This window comes from Mesoplodon mirus (assembly GCF_964341445.2).
Source record: "Mesoplodon mirus genome assembly, chromosome: X".
Lineage (NCBI taxonomy): Eukaryota > Metazoa > Chordata > Mammalia > Artiodactyla > Ziphiidae > Mesoplodon > Mesoplodon mirus.
Window position 1 is genome coordinate 106,817,592 of NC_138981.1, and position 20,248 is coordinate 106,837,839.

The window sequence follows — 20,248 nt, forward strand, 5'->3', positions numbered from 1 at the left end:
CTGAGCCCACGCGCCACCGCTATTGAAGCCCGCACGCCTAGAGCCCGTGCTCCGCAACGAGAGGCCACCGCAATGAGAAGCCCGCGCACCACAACAAAGAGCAGCCCCTGCTGGCTGCAACTAGAGAAAGCCCGCGCACAGCAACAAAGACCCAGCGCAGCCAAAAATAAATAAATTAATAAATAAATCTATATATATTAAAAAAAAAACAGTGTAAGTAGGAGACTGATGTCCTGAGAACCCTCCATTGTGAGATTTAATTTTGCCCTTGTATCCTGAAAGCAGTCTGCTTCTAGTCCCTTTGGGTTTCAAATAGCACACATTGTTAATCTGGAAACCAGTCACTTATTGGAAGTAATTTTTTCCTTAGCTAAATCAGTAAATGTAGGTTTTACCCAGCTTCCCTTTCTCCAAAGTACAAATAATATCATGATCTTACATTTGTAGAGTGGTCTTAGCTTCTTAGAGTACCAAAACTTTTATTATACTAGTTTATCTTCAAAACAGCAAGGTGATATAACTGAGACACGTGGTCTCTCTACTTAGCAGATGAAGTGAGTCATGAAGGGGTTTTATGGCTTTCCTAGGGTCACTCAGTGAGTCAGTTGCAGAACAAGGACAAGATACTAAGCGGTCTGACCCCCAATCCATTGCTTTCTCCACTGCCTCACACCAATGTTTACAAGTAATACTTTTCTTCTTTTTTTGACTTTTCTGATGCACGTTTTTCTTTTGAAAACAGAGAGGGGGAGCTGCTGAATTGCTAAAAAGGTCATACCTGAAAAACAGTCACAGTTGGGATCAATTTTGCAGTCACAGTCAGTGGGGGCACCAGCCATGATGGAGATCTCGCCATTGGTGGTAACTTGCTGAATGCGGTTTACTTTCCTCTCGTCTGTTTCAGCTATGAAGAGCAGCCCGCTGTGGGAGACGCTGATGGCCCTTGCCGACTCCAGAGTGGAGTGAATTGCTACCTTGCTGACCAAGAAATGATCGATGCCTGGCACCTGGCAGTGAATGGGGCGCCCTGCAATGATCCGCACTCGCCTGTTCTCAGAAATTTGAAGCACAATGTTGTTATCCAAGACATACAATGAATTGTCCAAGGGATTGACTGCAAGGTCTGTTGGCCACTCTAATCGCACCTGCAAAAAGAACAGAACACACACCATTAGGTTACAATATCTTTCTGGGGCCGTTTTACCTTGAAAGAAAAATTGGTTTATTGGTTCCCCGTCTCATGAATTTCAGCAATGTTGGTGTTATCTGGCAAAGTTCGGTAGGACAGTTGATTAAGTGCTCTGGTAAACACATTTACCATTTATGCCATTTCCAACATAATGTGAATTATTTGCTGCTATAATTCCAGAAGGATCCTTCTCAGAGTGTGCTCTCTGGACCAGCAGCAAGAGCATCACCTGAGAACCAGTTAGAAATGCAAATTCTCACGCCCCAACCTAGACTTATTGAATCAGAAACTCTGGAGTTGGAGCCCAGCCAACCATGTTTTAACAAGTCCTCCACGTGATTCTGAAGCACAATAAAGTTTGAGGACCACTGCTCTAGGGCTTCTGTGGCACTATGAGATGCAAATCTCTCTCACTGCTCTGTAGATGCATGGAACAGCAAAGTCATAGAGGCATCTGGACAACAGAGTGCTAGAGAAACCCGATTTTACTCTATCAGCAACCTTTTGGGACAGGACCTTTCATTGGCACAGACCTAGCATCTGTCTTGTGGAATACTCAGGTACAGTTCATCAGCTGGGGATCTGGAATCCTAGGTTGTAATGCACTGCTCATGTGGCTTGGCCTGGTTCACTCCATATCCTTCTTTCCTCAGCAAAGAAACAGGTTGGTTTGTTCTTTCATTGGATGTTTGCTGAGCACCTTCTCAGTGCTAAGCCTTGTGCTAGGCTTTGGGCATTCAAAAGATCTCCAAAATGACACAGCTTCTGTCTTCGAATGCCTCATGGTCTACAAGAACCCTTGGAGAGCCATCAGGCAATTACTCTCCATGTCATGAGAAGGATGCAGCAGAGAGGACGTGAGAGCTCTTTACCCAGACTAGGAGTCAGGAGGCAGGGTATTTCCAGAGAAGGTGGTACCCAAATAGGGTCTGCAATGACCAGTAGGAGAGGAATGGGGTGGAAATGGCAAGCAGCAGAGTTGAGGGCAATCCAGGGAGAGGGAGCAGCATGGGTAAAGGTTCACAGATTAGAGACAGCATGGCCCATCCAGATACTACAAACAATCCAGTAAGGCTAATACAGGCTGAGTGATGGGAGAGGTGATTGGTGAGAATCAGGAGGTAGACAGTGGCTAGGTATCAGGACTGAATTGTGCCCCCCTAAGTTCATATGCTGAAGTCTAACCTCTAATGTGACTGTATTTGGAGATGAGGCCTTGACAGAGGTAATAAAGGTTAAATGAGGTCATAAGGGTGGGGCTCTCAGGTCCTTATAAGAAGAGGGAGGGCTTCCCTGGTGGTGCAGTGGTTGAGAGTCCGCCTGCTGATGCAGGGGACACGGGTTCGTGCCCTGGTCCGGGAAGATCTCACACGCCGTGGAGCGGCTGGGCCCGTGAGCCATGGCCGCTGAGCCTGCGCGTCTGGAGCCTGTGCTCCACAACAGGAGAGGCCACAACAGTGAGAGGCCTGCGTACCACAAAAAAAAAAAAAAAAAGAAGAAGGAAATACCAGGAATGTGTATGCACAGAGAAAAGCCCATGTGAAGACACAGTAAGAGGATGGGCGTCTGCAAGCCAAGAAGAGAGATCTCAGGAGAAGCCAAACCTGCCGACACCTTGATCTTGAACTTCCCGCCTCCAGAACTATGAGAGTATCACTTTCTCTTGTTAAAGCCACCTGGTCTGCGGTGTTTTGTTGTGGTAGCCCCAGCAGACTAATACACCAGGTAATGGAGAGATGTACATGTCCAGTTTTATTCTGATGGCTTTAAGTAGGGATGTGACATAATCATATTTGGGTTCTAGAGGGATCACACTGTCTGCTGTTGAGATCATATTGGAGGAGGAGGTGAGGTGGGAGACAGGCCGCTAGGTAAGAGGCTCCTGCAGTGGTTCAGGTGAGGGATGATGGTGGCCTGAATTAGGTTGGTGACAGTGGGGGTGGAGAGAAGTAGATGGATTTGAGACACATCAAGGAGTTAGAAGCAAAAGGACTGGTGTGTGTGTGTGTGTGTGTGTGTGTGTGTGTGTGTGTGTGTGTGTGTGTGTGTGTGTGTGTGTCTGGCGTGCTGGTGCCAAGTGCTGTGCTGGGCACTGGGACACACAGGCCAAGCAAACACAGATCTACTCTAGTTCCTTTCTCGACACAGGAGTCACCCCAATGCCTACCCTGACATTTCCTCGACAGCTGCTATTTATCACCGGGCACTTCTCAGAGAACTATGTTACATGCACTCTCGACTCCACCACTCACTTATTCTGTACTTTATTTCTCTTCTCTTATGGCTAAGCAAAGGCAGAAGAGTCTGCCCCATTCCTGGCCAAGATAGTAACAGTAATGTAGCTGCAATTCTTTTTGCCTTGAGTGAAAGCCCGAGGAAAGCTTTGTTTTTCTCACTGAATCCCAAAGTCTGAAAACAAGATATATGCTATCATCACGTTCTGAGGCCCACTATTTCCAGGTTGGAAGAGGCCTTCTACTCAGTAATGAAGTGGACAAAGGCCAGTCTGAGATAAAGCCCTTCTCTCTAATTCTGTCTCTTAATGGAGGGCAACTGGTGATGTTATAAAGAAGACAAAGGTTGTCTTTGACCTCCCCTCTTGTACCACTTGGGACTCTTTGCCCCCTGTCTCTGAGTGTCTCTCCCAGACACCCAGCAGCCTCAACCTGTCCTCCTGGCTCTACATGCCCTCAGCCTCGACATAGGCTGGCCTTCTCTGGTCAGTACCATATGCCTCTGGACAGCTAGGAATTTGAATGCTAATGGAGTATAAAGCTGAGCTTCTGTTATGCGTGTTCTACAGAGCCTTTCAGACTGAGGCCATTGGATAAACATTAAACACCAGCCTTAACAGCTCCCAGAGCAGTTTGCTGTGATGTGTGCCTCAGCACGTCTGTCTGAGGCCCTTGCATGTCAGCACCCTGCCACGGAGAGGGAGAGCAGGGAGATGGAGCGCCTGCGCTGTGGACCCCTCCACAGCCCTCACTCTGGACCTCTATACACACCATCAGGCTGCTACAGAAGCTGTCTGTGCACGCTGGGCCTCTGGAGCACAGTCCCCCAGGAAATAAGCTGGGGCTGGCTGAGGAAGAGGAAACCAATTGATTTCAGCCCAACACTCGTATTTTGATCAAGTCTGAAGTCAGTGACCCAGAAAAAACAAAGCTGGCAGAAATGACGTTCTAATTATCCCCACTCTGAGAGCTGAGGCCGGGGCAGAGGCCGGGGACGGCACACACCTGGCAGAAGTCAGAGAAGGACATGTCTTGGACTCTGTTCCCTGCTGTCAAGGCTGCCTCTGAGACAAAGGCTGGTAGTTGGAAGATGAGCTGTTAAATTCTCCAACTCGCCCAAGCTGATTTAAGTCAACACTATTGGTGTCATGTTTATTAGGTTTAAAATTGCCTCAAAAGTACACCAGCTATTGTGTCTGTTTGTTTTCTGTTCCATCAAATAAGTCACCCTCTGGCAGTTTCCTGTGACTAAAGTGGCCTCTGTGCTTCTGAGACACTTTCTGTACGAGCTACACAGAATCCCTTTAATTCCCATTTGATTTGTCTCTGAAAACGCCTCAGATGAAAGATGGGTGGCTACTTAGTAGTCTAGGGTCTGTCTTTTCAGAAACTTGATCTTTTCACCTCTCGTAGGTTGTTAGTTCCTTCTATCTGCTTCTCATGTTAGATACTCCCTTTTCCACGTAATTTTTCAAGGAACTGGTGCTTTATACCAAGGCATTTCCATAACACACAACGTAACATGCGGATTGGAGTCTTTGCGCTCATTCCGGCTGTCAGAATTAGCATCTGTTAGTTGCAGAGAGACCCCAGAATTATAGACTACTGAGGTGGGGCTAAGGTTAACCCCTGAGGGCTGTTGGCATTTGTCCAGGTGGAGAGAAATAAACATTTCTTTTGGGGGTGGTGGGAGAATCTTTGCACAGTAACCCGGTCTGCAGGCAAACCATTTGGCCTAATTTGTGGTCATCGCCCCACCTTGTAAAAATACATTAATTTGCTTGAAATGTCAAAATGTATTCAAGCTAAACTAGCATTAAAGGTCACTGGTGTAGCCGCCAGCTGGTAGAATGTGCCCATCTCCCAACAACCTTCCCTGAGAAATAACCCAGGGCAGAAAGGGGCTCTTGGTCTGGATGTCAAGCCTTGACAGCACCACGTCTTCCTCTGCTAATTGAAAATCTGCCTTGAAGGCACTTGGCTCTCAGGTCAGCCAGTCCCATGGCTGGTTTAAAGAGCCAGCTGATTTTGACCTAAGTAGTAGTTTATAAAGCAACAGAATCCTATCGGGGAAAATCCATGTGTAACAGCAGTATCTAAATGTGAGCCCTTGATTAGATTAAACTAGAAAATTCCTCAGTTATCTCACACTGTAGACACAGACCATAATTTGTAAACGGAGGCTGGTTCCTTCCCATACTACTGTGTAACCCTAGGCAAATGAGGTATCTTCTATGAGTCTCTGATTTCTTCATCTGCAATAAGGAAAAGAAGCTAATGATAGTCTATCTACTTTTCAGAGATATTGCGTGGATTAATTGTGATAAGGAGGCAAGGTACTTACTGAGCCCAGTGCCTGGACAAAGTATGGGATAGCAAATGGTATTAACATGAAAAATGCTCTCAAAGTCATAAACCTTTAGCGCTAGAAGGAATCTAGTCCAGTCACCATTCAATATAGTTCCTTTTCGGCTCCTTTTCCCAGACTGCAGGTGTCCACATAACAGCTTCATGAATTTTGCCTTAGCTGTCCACCACTTGCACTATTATTGCCTTAATATTTTTCTTTAGGGGCTTCCCTGGTGGCGCAGTGGTTGAGAGTCCGCCTGCCGATGCAGGGGACACGGGTTCGTGCCCCGGTCCGGGAAGATCCCACATGCCGCGGAGCGGCTGGGCCCGTGAGCCATGGCCGCTGAGCCTGCGCGTCCGGAGCCTGGGCTCCGCAACGGGAGAGGTCGCAACAGTGAGAGGCCCGCGTACCGCAAAAAAAGAAAAAATTTTTTTTAATTGACCTACTTTTTAAATATACATAGGTGCTGCCCCTTCCTTTGAACTGGTCCTAATCAATAACATCTGTAAAATTACAGGCCCACTCATCTGAGCCTTTAATAAAAGTAACTACTGTTTATTGAGTGCTTCCTATGTATGAGGCTCTTTACATGGATTATTACTTTATATGCTTAGAGCAATCACTTGAGAAAGTAACTATCAATATCCCCATTTTCAGATGTCTGCTCTTTGCCTCTATGCCGTCTGATTCCTCACCTAGAAGAGTGGACAGGTTTCTTCACGCTCTCCTCACCAAGTCTGGCCTCCCCTTTACCTGGTTAGATTCAACCTAAAGGTTGATTTCAACCTTTTTTTGTTGTTGTTGCTGCGAAGGTCAAAGCTCATTAGGAGTTGAGTGATTTGTCTTTCTCTCTGTCATTTGTTATCTTTCAGTTCAATGCTTTGTGGTGCCTACTCTGTCTCAGGCACTATTATAAAGGTAAATAAAAAAGGTCCCTGCCCTTTATGAGTTCACGGTCAAGTGACAGAAGGCAGATACAGAAACAGGTCATTTCAATATCACGTGGTTAAGTGACACGATAGACACGTGCCCAGGATGACATGGGAACACAGAGGAGGAAGTTTGGGGCAATACTCTTAGAAGAGAAATGTAAACTTAATCTTGAAGGATGAAGCAAAGGTACTGAGAAAAAGCAAGGTGGGAAGAGTGATCTCAGCAGAGGGAAAAGAATGAACAAAAGCACAGAAGCACGAAACCATACGGGAGTGTGGAGCTCACCACAGTCTGGGGTTGCTGGAGCGTAAGTAGGGTAGGTAGTGGTGGTAAATGAAGTTTCAGTGTTTGCCGAGGACTAATTTTAAGTCTCTCCACTGAGGCACTATTGTCACTTGGGACCAGATGATTCTTTGTTGTGGGGCCTGTCCTGTGCAGTACAAGATATTTAGCAGCGTCTCTGGCCTTTATTCACTAAATGCAAGTAGCACCTTCCCTTGAGCTGTGACAACCAAAAATGTCTCCAGACATTACCAAATGTCCCCTAAGGGGAAAACTGTCCCTTGTTGAGAACCGCTGCATTAAGCCATGAAGGGCTGTGTAGGCTAAGGACTTTAGACTTGAACTGAGGGTGTTGAGGAGTCAATGAAGATCTTTAAAGTTGGGGGTTGACATGGTCAGACTAGGGCTTTAGAAAGATTACTTAGGCTGCAGTTTGGGGAGCAGGCTGGAGGGAGACCAGACTCATGCAGGAGAATCAATTTGGAGGCCAGATCTTCACCAGTACATTCACACGTTAACATAGCTGTCCCTCCACCCCTCTCGCAAATATCCGAGTGCTGATTCAGATATAGTCCCTGCCTTCATGGGCTTAGAGTCTGCTACACTGTTTCTCATACTTTTTTGGATTTACAAAGCCCTTTGAGAATCTGATGGAAGCTATATACTCTCTCTGTAGAAAAAGGCTCAGATGTAGTAGAAGGAAGTGGTTAGGAGCTCAGGCTTCAGAGTTAAGACTTCCTGGGTTCAAAATTTTGTTATTTGTTAACTCTGTGACCTTGGAGCAAATCAGTTAACCTCTCTGAGCCTCAGGTTACTTATCTAGAAATTGGGTATAGTAATAATACCTTCTCAAAAATTTATTATAGGAATTATACAAAAAAAATCCACATAAAGCAGTTAGCACAGTGCCTGGTACACAGAAAGAGCTCTGCAAAGGCTACTTTTTATTATGGAACATGCCTGTATTTCTTCTCATTCCTGTCTGACTACGGACATGTTCTATTCCTTGGCTATCTCATGAACCCTTATTTGATTTTTTTTTTTTTTTTTTTGGCTGTGCCTCACGGCTTGTGGGATCTTAGTTCCCCAACCAGGGATCGAACCTGTGCCCCCTGAAATGGAAGTGCAGAGTCCTAACCACTGGACCGCCAGGGAAGTGCCTCTCGTGAACTCTTTTTTTTTTTTTTTTTTTCGGTACGCGGGCCTCTCACTGCTGTGGCCTCTCCCGTTGCGGAGCACAGGCTCCGGACGCGCAGGCTCAGTGGCCATGGCTCACAGGCCCAGCCGCTCTGCAGCACGTGGGATCTTCCCGGACCGGGGCACGAACCCGCGTCCCCTGCATTGGCAGGCGGACTCTCAACCACTGCGCCACCAGGGAAGCCCCCTCTCATGAACTCTTTTTTTTTTTTCTTTCTTTTGCGGTACGCGGGCCTCTCACTGCTGTGGCCTCTCCCGTTGCGGAGCACAGGCTCCGGATGTGCAGGCTCAGCGGCCATGGCTCACGGGCCCAGCAGCTCCGCGGCATGTGGGATCTTCCCGGACTGGGGCATGAACCTGTGTCCCCTGCATCGGTAGATGGACTCTCAATCACTGCGCCACCAGGGAAGCCCGTCATGAACTCTTAAGTGCAGTCACATCGTCATGCTCTTTCAAGGTTTCCCTTGCTTCTCTGTCACCAGCCATTCCCTCCTTGTTCATTTATTCCATTGCTTGAGAGTCCTTTTAAGCTATGTGTCCTCCAAGAAACATTTGGCTTATATTGGGATATATTATTTCACATACATTTGTCAGCCAATTTCATGGCTAATATTTCAGCTTATTACTTGGATTCCCCACTGTTATTTGTAACAGTACTCTTGGTGCAGTTCCAAGTGTAGAACATGCTACTTCATTTTCCTTTCTTCTGCCAATAAATGGCTCTTTATCCCATTTTAGGCATTATGCTAGGCACTAAGGAGCCAGCTCTAACCAAGACAGACTAGGCCCTGCCCTCATGTAATTGACAACCTTTGGCTGACTTCATTTCCTTCCTTTTCTAATAGATACAGGGTGTTGCTAGTGACACAGAGCAGTAGACTACTTCTGTTCCACTCCATCTATTTTAAGAAATTACTTTTCATGGAAAAGCCTCAGAAACACATCATGACTGTTACTATATTTTGCCATTGCTACCAAGTGCTAATAACTTCTTTTCCCCAAGTTCAACTGTGCTGAAGAAACCAGCTGTTTCCCAAACGGCCCTGTCTCCCTATCCTAAACAGGACACTTCTCATCTCCCTCCTTTAGTACATTTCCAGCCTTGTGGCTCATCTGAAAAGTGACTGTTTGCTTTTGATCTCTGAGGCCTCTTCAGCAGGAATTTCCAGGAAGCGTATGATTATCGCTTCTGTAGTACGCCAACCTGGGGGAAGATGCAGTGACGGGACGCAGTGCTCTCTGCCAGCTGTTCTGCCAACTCCATGTTAGACTTCCCCATGCTTCTAAAAGCTGACAACTGCAGACTGTTAGCATCACTTTCTGTCAGTTTGCAAATGGCCTTCTCGTTTCTTGACACTGATACTGTCTGAGCTTCTTCAAATTTATAAAAGAGGGAAAAAACCGTCTGGAGAAAGTTTGGTTTTCTGCAGTCGGAAAGCAGGATGACACCTTTGAGAGTGATGGCCCTTATTGATCTTGCTTTTAAAAAGTGGAAGTTATTAGAAGATGAAATACACTAAGACGACACGGACTCGTCAACCGGCAAATTATTTCCCATTATCTCAGATCCACATTCTTGTGTTTCTCTGAATAATGGCTGGAGAGTCTGAGGAACCCCTCAACCTTTGGTCAAGTGTGTCAGCCTGGTCTGTGTCCACGGCTGCCCAATCAGAATAACTGACACGTAAGTCACATTATTCACTGCAGATGAATAGCCAGGATCAATCTAATCAAGAGCTACAATTGCACTGATCTTTAGAATCATTTTGCTGCAGAGCCTACAGATTAAATCACACCTATCCCAATGTTTCAAAAACATTTTGGAAGTTGAGGAAACAAAGCAAAGCAAAACAAACAAACAAAAAAACCCCCAAAGCAGAGCCGGCATGTTTCATCTTGCAATAATTTACTTTTTAAAAGGAAGATCAATAGGAACCATCACTCTGAAAAGTATCATTGTGCTTTCCAAGTGCCCCAAATCAAACTTTTTCCAGATGGCTTTTAGAAATTTGAAGACGCTCAGACAGTATCAGGGTCAAAACAAAATGCTGAACTTGTGGTTACTAAGATGCCTGCGGCAGAGACTACTAGTTCTAGACATACCCTACCATTCTTCCACTCCTTCCTCCTCCTTTAGTGCACTAATCTTAAAATTTGGGCATACTGCTATCTAGAACTGAAGACATTCCAGCCTGATTTGCAGTTATCTGTAGCCATGTGATAAAGTTCAAGGCAATAAGATGTAAGAGGAGGTGTGGAAGTATCCACACTTTTAAATTGATGCTGCTTAAGGAGAGCTGACCCAACTGGAAGGAGCCTCTTTTTGCCCTTCTTCCAGTATGCAATATGGATATAAGTGGTGGGAATTTTAGCAGATGTCTTAGGCCATGAGGTGGCCATGAAAATGGAAGTTCTGTGCCAGGTGGGCAGGGCAGAATTATAGGAGCCTGGGTCCCAGACGACCTCGTGGAACTGCCATCCAGTCCTGGACTATACTAGTCTGGCTGCTATCTTGCTTATATCACTGGTGTGTGTGTGGGGGGGGGGGGGCAGGGGGAAGGGGCTCTATTATTCTCAGCTGAATCCAATCACAACCAAGAAAATGTTCTGTTGTTTTTGACTGGCGCTACTGACTATACCAATATGGTCAATCCGGTCTAACAAATTTCTAGGTTTACATCTCTGGATAAATTAAAATAAAGTGTTTGCAAAATTAAATTAAATTGACATAAATTAATGTCCCAAAGAAACTGACACATGTGCCAAAGTCCACTAGGGCAGCCCTTTGTTATGAGGATGACTAATTGCTTAAACTTAGTGATTAACCTCAAGCATTCTTGAACACCCAGGGCTCCATCTTTGGGTACTTCAAGCTGTTCTTCCAGGTCCATGACTCATTCAGATCCAATGCTTCTCCATTATACTATAAATATTTGTTTGCCTGCCTTTGTCTTCTATTAGGTCTGTGAGTCCTCAAGGGCAGGAATGAGGTCTCATTCATTTTTGTATTTCCAGTATCTGGTATTACAGTTGGCAAGTGTTTATTGAATGAGAACATTAGTGCCTCACTGACTGTAACATCTTCAGTCCATGAATGCATTTTAAAAATTGTAAAACACAAATTAGCTCTAAGAAAAACTAATTTTCATCAACATGTTTCAGTCAGTAAATCTGCGTTTCCAGGGACCCACTGAGGTTAGTGGGAGTTGCCATATTTCCTCAATCTTAAGAAGTGTATTTCCTACCCCTTCCATATTTTAAATTTTCTGAAGTGAGGTTGTGCCTTATAATCAACGCATACATTTAATGGAGCATCTCTCCTCACTACCTAAAGTTATCAAATTGATGCTATGTTTTAGAATACATGCTGTCTTAGAATTGAGGAAATATGGTATTTCCATTTTGGTCTGCAGACTTCGGGGATCCCTGAGACTCTTTCAAGGAGGTCTGTGAGGTCAAAATTATTCTTAATACTATTTGCCTTTTGTACTTTCTTATGAGTATATAGTGGAGTTTTCCAGAGGGTGCCTGAGGCTACTATAGCTTTGTGTTTAAAAAAATTCACACTTTTACTTTCTAATAAGGTAAATAGATAAAACCCACATAGAGAAAAGCTCTTTGAAGTCTCCGACAATTTTTAGGAGTGTAAAGGGGTCCTGACACCAAAAAGCTTGAGAATAGGAAAGACACAGTGAATGAAACCACTCTGTTACATAAGAGTTTCATTCAAGCTCATTAAGAAAAAAGCACGTATCCCTTCCAAGATGGTTCCTGGGGCCATAAGCTCTGTCCAAAAGCACACTGACCGAGTGGCTGAAAATCTTTCCTTCCTCTAGAGACCCAAGGCCTGATGGGTGCTATAAAAGTTTGTTCTCAGAGGCTCCCTCAGAGCAATCAGCACGTACACACTCTGTATGAGTCTGCTGTGTAATTGCCACTACCTCATCTTCATAACAGGCATAATTGCTCTGAGTTTCCGTCACCCTTTCTTGCATCTCCTCTCCGAAGCCTCAATTTTGGAAATGGCACTTGTGAATACACGGAATGTTTAACCACTTCCAGTTTTCAATTTACAGTCAAAGTCATCTATCAGCAGGAGATGAAGGCCCAGTGTGAAAACTACAGAATGTCCTTCAGACTCCACAGCTAATTTGCTTGTAAATTTGATTGTTATTGTAAGAACATATTGTACATGACGCTACTTGCCGATTTACCATTTGTATCTCTCTGTATCTTGGGCTTTATCATTACAATCAAAGAACTTAACACTTTCAGCACTTTTGCGGGTGGGGAGAGGAACATGAAAGTTTTACTGTCTTTTTGCTTTTTCTTTTGTGTCTCTATTTCAATCTAATTTTACATGTATTTCTTAAATTCCCAGTGTATAGCCAGCACTGTGGAAGATACACATACAGAAGGGGAGATGGCCAGAGAACACTCCAAGGTAACACGAAATCCAATGTGAGACCAGGTGATGAGACCATGCATTCTGAGAGAATTTGGAGTAAAGAGAAGACCACTGTGGGTCTTCATGCAGTAGCGGGTGGGGCTCTTGTTGAGAGCCAAGGCTTTGCCTGCGTAGGAGCCAGGGAATTTGAAGAAGGCCCCGGAATCATTTGGTAGCGTTTCTTCCTGTTGAGCAGTTGCAGAAACTTGTCTGTTGCAGGTTGTTAATTTTATAGTATTGGCTCGACAGGATAGACCAAGCTTCCAATTCCCTTTGGCACCTAAAGCAATTTACAGGCCAGAAGTATGACTGCACTGCTTTTATGAAATGTTCTGATTTCATTGATCAGCCACTCTGAGATTATGTTTTCATTTCTGTAGCTACTGCTAACCCTGTTTTCCGGTATAATATTTCAGGAAGGAACTATTAAAAAATTTCACCATGGAGATCTTTAGAAGTGGGCAGGGTTCTAAATGGGAAGAGAAATGTCACAAGTCATGATTGCTCTACTCAAAAGTTTATTTCAAGTTAGACTAGAATTCCACCACAGATTGTGTCTCATCTTAACTCTGTAATGTTTCCAAATGATAAGAACACTAATAAGAACAGATGGCCTAATGAACATTTAGAGGGAAGATTTAACTGGTCTTATTTTCATTAGGCCTCCAGTGCACTTCCGGGTTTTGCCCACCACTTCCCTGTGTGTAATACAAAACAGCACATCCTCAACAGATGGCCCAGCTCAGGCTTCATGCTTCTAGAACTCTGGAGACTGGCCACCTGACCACTTATCATGTGTACAGAATCATTTAAGGAAGCAGGCAGGCTACGGACTTGAGCCTGAACAAAAGCAAAAAATGGTGATGCATATTGAGTACCCGAGCTTCAACAAGAGGGGAGTCAGAATCACTCTAGCAAACAAACTGAGCAGCTCTGGTTGAGGTCTCCCCATAACAGCTTCTTATGGATTCAGTAATGATGAAATCCTCTGTGGCAAACAGTCCACTCTAATTAACATTTCATCCAAACCGTAAGCGTATGTGAGTGACTCTGGCAGCAACAATGACATGGAAATCCAACACCTCATTGCACAGTGTGTTAGTGAGCTATTGTCTCCCAGCTCCAGACTCACCCCTTTAAAGACACTGCTTTGGATGAACCGGTTTGCAGGGCAGAACTAGAGACACAGATGTAGAGAAACAAACGTATGGACACCAAGGGGGGAAGGTGGTGGGGGTGGGTGGGTGGGATGAATTGGGAGACTGGGATTGACATATATACACTAATATGTATAAAATAGATAACTAATAAGAACCTGCTGTATAAAAATAAAATAAAATTCAAAAAAATAAATAAAGGGCTTCCCTGGTGGTGCAGTGGTTGAGAGTCCGCCTGCCGATGCAGGGGACAGGGGTTCGTGCCCTGGTCCGGGAAGATCCCACATGCCACGGAGCGGCTGGGCCCGTGAGCCATGGCCACTGAGCCTGCGCGTCCGGAGCCTGTGCTCCGCAACGGGAGAGGCCACAACAGTGAGAGGCCTGCGTACCGCAAAAATAAAATAAAATAAAATAAAGACACTGCTTTGTGATACTGGGCTTGGGACTCTGCAAACTACATTTCTTTTTTTACCAGTTGGATTTTTGATCCATCCTGACAATCTGGGAAATAAAGCGACTCTGGAAGGCTAGAGGAGGGAGAAGGCACTCACTCCTTCCTGCTTGCTTTCTGTTCCAGTCAGTGTTGATGTAACAGTAGCCCTTCATCCTGGTGGCAGTGGCTGGCTGCACTTTCCAGCTCTTCTCCGTAATCGGAGAATTGGTCTCATCATGCTCCCTCTCAGGGACCGGAAGCAGGCTGACTGGCATCCTCTTCTCAGAGGAGTAGGTCCCACTTCGATGGATCGAATCCTCCACCTCTCTAGGTTCTGACAAGTCCAACCCCTTTCTTTTGTTTCCCCAGCCCTAGAGGTGGGGACTGCCTCCGGCAGATACTATCTCTTTTCTTGCAACCCTCTAACACCTGTGCAGCCCATTCCCTATATTAAATCTCTCTCTGTTAAAATAACTAATTTCTGTTTTTCTGACTGGATCTTCACTGAGATTCACAGCATCAACCCATATACAACGACAAAGGAAGAGCAATACCCACTGCAGGGCAGTGGTAATAGAAAACTAGTAAAAGTGAACCAGAACCAGCAAAGAACTATCTTGTACTGAGAGAATTTATTAGTCAGTAGCATCCTCGGTGTATCTACTGGCCTGTGAAGCTGCCATGTCCAGAAAATAGCCACATAAAATAAATCCGCTGTGTGTGGACTTTAATGAAGTTGGCTGTGATTGACTTTAACCAGAGCTTCTCTGACTCTCTGGCACTGCCATGTTGATGTCCTTACTGTTTAAAAGCTTCTCACCCTTGTGATTTTTGAGGATGATTTCATAGTGGATCATGCCACTCTCCCATACGTCTTTTGGAGAAAGAATTCTGTACTGAATGATTCATAAGGTGGACCCATGACAATAGTTCCTGTGTGCTTAGAATTTACTTATTAAATAATAACACAATGGGCGTTTACTACTAAATGTCTTTTATATTCTCTCTTGCTAGTCTCCTTGTCAGAAATTAGGATTGCTCCTTCAGAATCCTTTTCCCCTCGATTTGGAATGGGGAGTGTATTCTGAGGCGGATCAAATGAACACCTGTTTTTCTTATGTATCTCAAGATAAACACCTCTCAGCAGGTGTAGCCTCTTGGTAAGTGTTTCATATGTTCCCGTGTTCACTTTTTACAAATATACTAACTTCTGCATGAAAAGATGACACTCCTCATGACAGCTAACGGAACTTTCTCTTTGAATTGTGTTTCCATTTAATAAATATGGGTTGGCACTGATTCATGCACTTCCCCCTCCCACAGTTAACAGAGAGTAAGGCTATATTTAAAGATAAAGTCTGAAAGATAGTTAGGCCAATTGGCTCACATACGGACTTAGCCCAGGATGTTGGCCATATAAGCCCTAGATGCTAACCACTGAATCTGCCAACCAGATACCTCTGCATCTTAGAGAGTTCCAGGTTTATTTCAGGTTATGGCGCCTGCCAGGCAAAATGTGTGCAAGACTGACTGGTTCAAAAATAGTTTGCAAGCTTTGCATCTTGTGACTCTCCCTGAACTTTGAAGATGCTCTTCCTCTAGTGCTTAATAGTTTTAATAAGAGCTAACATGCCAGTGTCCTTTGTGTGGAAAGAGGACACTGCTGAGGGAGTTTTATTTATGTGATAAATTATGTTTTCGATATAGAATTGAGCACGGTACTTGACTTTTATTTTAAGGCCCCTGACAACTCTGGCTATTTGCTTGTGTGCAGACATTTCAGCAGAATTTGGATGTGCTGGAGTTGAAGATGTTGGCCTGCTGTTCTCCACTTCTTATATAAACAACCGAGCGTTCACTTTGGAGGGAGCAATGCAAATATCGTTGGTAATAGGCTATTCTACTCTGATTGTGATTTTACCTAAGAGATGTAGGCCTAAAAAGTGCAGTTAAAAGAAAAAGAGTTTGAATGAATTTGGAGAAGGGAAATGATTGATATTTAAAGAAACTCTGGGACTTCCCTGGTGGCACAGTGGTTAAGAATTCGCCTGCCAATGCAGGGGACATGGGTTCGAGTCCTGGTCTGGAAAGATCCCACATGCTGCAGAGCAGCTAAGCCCACGAGCCACAACTACTGAGCTTGCACTCTAGAGCCTGAGAGCCACAGCTACTGAGCCCACGTGCCACAACTACTGCAGCCCACGCGCCAAGAGCCTGTGCTCCGCAACAAGAGAAGCCACCGCAATGAGAAGCCCGCACACCGCAACAAAGAGTAGCCCCAGCTCACCACAACTAGAGAAAGCCTGCACGCAGCAATGAAGACCCCAACACAGCCAAAAAAAAAAAAAAGAAAGAAAGAAACTCTGTGGGTAATTTTAGTGTAATGCTTCTCCCAGTTTATAATTTTGTTAAATTTGGGTTTTTATACATTAGACTTTTTAAAACTGATTGACATGCTTGGAACCTGAATATCTTGATTAAAAAAAAGAAAAAGACAAAGCAACTCATAGACTAAACTTGCTTCAAAAATTCTAGGACACTGCTCTCTTTCTTATTATGAATATATTAGCCTCATAACTTCTTTCCTTTTGATTTTCCACTTAGCTGGGAGCCTCTGTTTTGTCTTGGGAGAGTCATATTCTTCGTATTGACCTAGAAAAACCCTGTCATCTTACTTATCTACTTTCATATTTAATTTTTTTTGTGAAATTGACCCACCTAGGATGGCCACCCACTGAATCAGCTGCTCTTTACCTCTTGATTTCAAAGTGATGGAAGATTATCTAAAATCTATACATCTCAAATTCACAGACGTATGAAACTCACACTACATTCCAACCCTAGCTCCACAGTCCACGTGACACTTCTTGAAAGTACAAAGAGAATGAAGGATTTGGGGCACCATTCAATGACTGCAGTGAACACGCTTTAAGTGATCTAGATAGAGCGTCACATCAGCATTAGGCACATGAAACATTCTGTGAAGGTCACAGTAGATTAAGACCAGTCTCTGGAGCATATGCTTGATACAGCCCATCAAACTCATATACAGGTTTATGCATGCCTCTCTGCAAAAGGTACCCCTATGTACAAAGGACGGAAGGGAAGATTACACAATTTCTATAGCAGTTCCAAACTTCTTGGTCCTTTTATATCTTGGTTCTGTAAATTATCACTTCAATTTTCTGTTCTGTGAATGGAAGGTCAAATATTACTACTGGTGCTGCTGCTGTTCCTCCTCCTAATTTATTGAGCACTTATGAGCCAGGTACTTTGCTAAGTGATTTTTTATATATCAGCATTATCTCATTTAATCCTCACAACTTCCCTATAGAGAAAAGTATCACTGTCACCTCCATTTACAGATAAGGAATTTTTCCAAGAGACACACTTCTAGCAAGTGGTGGAGCTGGGATTCAAATCCAGGTGGTCTGTTTTCCCAACCATTCAACTTTACTGACTTTTTATATTAATATTATTATGAAGGAGAATCTACCCTAAAGGCCTGATTTTTGTCTCCCGCACCCTCTATTAAAGGATTAGAGAAAAGTTTGGCTCTCCTTTGCAGTCCCAGGAGGTGTTTTCCTGCATTTGACAGAGCAAGGAGAGTAGGTCTGGACTAAATGAGCAATAAATAACATTATCCAGGAATGCATTTAAAATAGAGACTGACAATCACAGATATTATAAAATCAGAATAAACACCTTGCAGACTTATTTTGTCCTTGTGTCTTCCCATTTTAGCAAGTGTATGATGAATCAACAGAAAATATTTCCTGAAGATGCCAATTAACATCTTACATCATCCCTTATATTTGTAAAGCAGTTCATACTTTTCCAAGTGCTTTCACATGAAAAAAAGCGATGACACTTAATCAACAATTGGGTCATTTACTGAATTAGCCCTCATAAGGAGGAATAATTAACCAGCTCTAAAATTCTAATGTCTGTTTTCCAAGTGTAGTGCTGAATTGGAAATGACAGAGAAACCTCTTTTGGGTCAAGAAGTAGACAAAAATGATTTAACTTTTAAAAAATATATTGCCACAGGGAGAGACCTTCAAGAGGCAGAGGAGTAAGACATAGAGATCACTTTCCTCCCCACAAATACATCAGAAATACATCTACATGTGGAACAATTCCTACAGAACACCTACTGAAGGCTGGCAGAAGAGCTCAGACTTCCCAAAAGGCAAGAAACTCCCCCACATACCTGGCTGTGTGGCTGACAGGGTCTTCGTGCTCCAGCCGGGTGTCAGCCCTGTGCCTCTGAGGTGGGAGAGCCAAGTTCAGGACATTGGTCCACCAGAGACCTCCTGGCTCCATGCAATTTCAAATGGCAAAAGCCCTCCCACAGATCTCCATCTCAACGCCAAGACCCAGCTCCACTCAACGACCACCAAACTACAGTGCTGGACACCCTATGCCAAAAAACTAGCAAGACAGGAACACAACCCCACCCATTGGCAGAGAGGCTGCCTAAACTCATAAAGTCACAGACACCCCAAAACACACCACCGGATGCGGTCCTGCCCACCAGAAAGACAAGATCCAGCCTCATCCACCAGAACACAGGCATCAGTTCCCTCCACCAGGAAGCCTACACAACCCACTGAACCAATCTTAGCCACTGGCGGCAGATATCCTAAACAATGGGAACTACGAACCTGTAGCCCATGAAAAGGAGACCCCAAACATAGTAAGTTAAGCAAAATTGGAAGACAGAGGAACACACAGCAGATGAAGGAGCAAGGTAAAAACCCACCAGACCAAACAAATGAAGAGGAAATAGTCAGTCTACCTGAAAAAGAATTCAGAGTAATGATAGTAAAGATGATCCAAAATCTTGGAAATAGAATGGAGAAAATAAAAGAAATGTATAACAAAGTACCAGAAGAACTAAAGAGCAAACAAACAATGATGAACAACACAATAAATGAAATTAAAAATTCTCTAGAAGGAATCAATGGCAGGATAACTGAGGCAGAAGAACAGATAAGTGACCTGGAAGATAAAATAGTGGAAATAACTACTGCAGAGCAGAGTAAAGAAAAAAGAATGAAAAGAATTGAGGACAGTCTCAGAGACCTCTGGGACAACATTAAACACACCAAGATTAGAATTATAGGAGTCCCAGGAGAAAAAGAGAAAAAGAAAGGGACTGAGAAAATATTTGAAGAGATTATAGTTGAAAACTTCCCTAATATGAGAAAGGAAATAGTCAATCAATACCAGGAAGCACAGGGAGTCCCATACAGGATAAATCCAAGGAGAAACATGCCAAGACACATATTAATCAAGCTATCAGAAATTAAATACAAAGAAAAAATATAAAAAGCAGCAAGGGAAAAACAACAAATAACATACAAAGGAATCCCCACAAGGTTAACAGCTGATCTTTCAGCAGAAACTCTGCAAGCCAGAAGGGAATGGCAGGACATATTTAAAGTGATGAAAGGGAAAAACCTACAACCAAGATTACGCTACCCAGCAAGGATCTCATTCAGATTCGACTGAGAAATTAAAACCTTTACAGACAAGCAAAAGCTAAGAGAATTCAGCACCACCAAACCAGTTTACAACAAAAGCTAAAGGAACTTCTGTAGGAAGGAAACACAAGAGAAGGAAAAGACCTACAATAACAAACCCCAAACAATTAAGAAAATGGTAATAGGAACATAGATATAGATAACTACCTTAAATGTAAATGGATTAAATGCTCCCACCAAAAGACATAGACTGGCTGAATGGATGCAAAAACAAGACCCGTATATATGCTGTCTACAAGAGACCCACTTCAGACCTAGGGACACATGCAGACTGAAAGTGAGGGCATGGAAAAAGATATTCTATGCAAATAGAAATCAAAAGAAAGCTGGAGTAGTAATTATCATATCAGACAAAATAGACTTTAAAATAAAGACTGTTACAAGAGACAAAGAAGGACACTACATAATGATCAAGGGATCAATCCAAGAAGAAGATATAACAATTGTAAATATTTATGCACCCAACATAGGAGCACC

At 43.8% G+C, this 20,248-nt stretch overlaps 1 protein-coding gene across 3 annotated transcripts in view; it reads right to left on the minus strand.

Moving 5' to 3' along the window:
- The window catches only part of TENM1 (teneurin transmembrane protein 1), a gene marked incomplete at both ends in the record, with an annotated part of 603,322 nt that overhangs the window by 49,324 nt on the left and 533,750 nt on the right, over positions 1-20,248 (minus strand). For all 3 annotated transcript variants that reach the window (XM_082610702.1, XM_082610701.1, XM_082610700.1), the window contains one exon: positions 779-1,145. In XM_082610702.1, the coding sequence (XP_082466828.1) occupies positions 779-1,145 (367 nt within the window). The remainder of the gene's footprint in view (positions 1-778; positions 1,146-20,248) is intronic.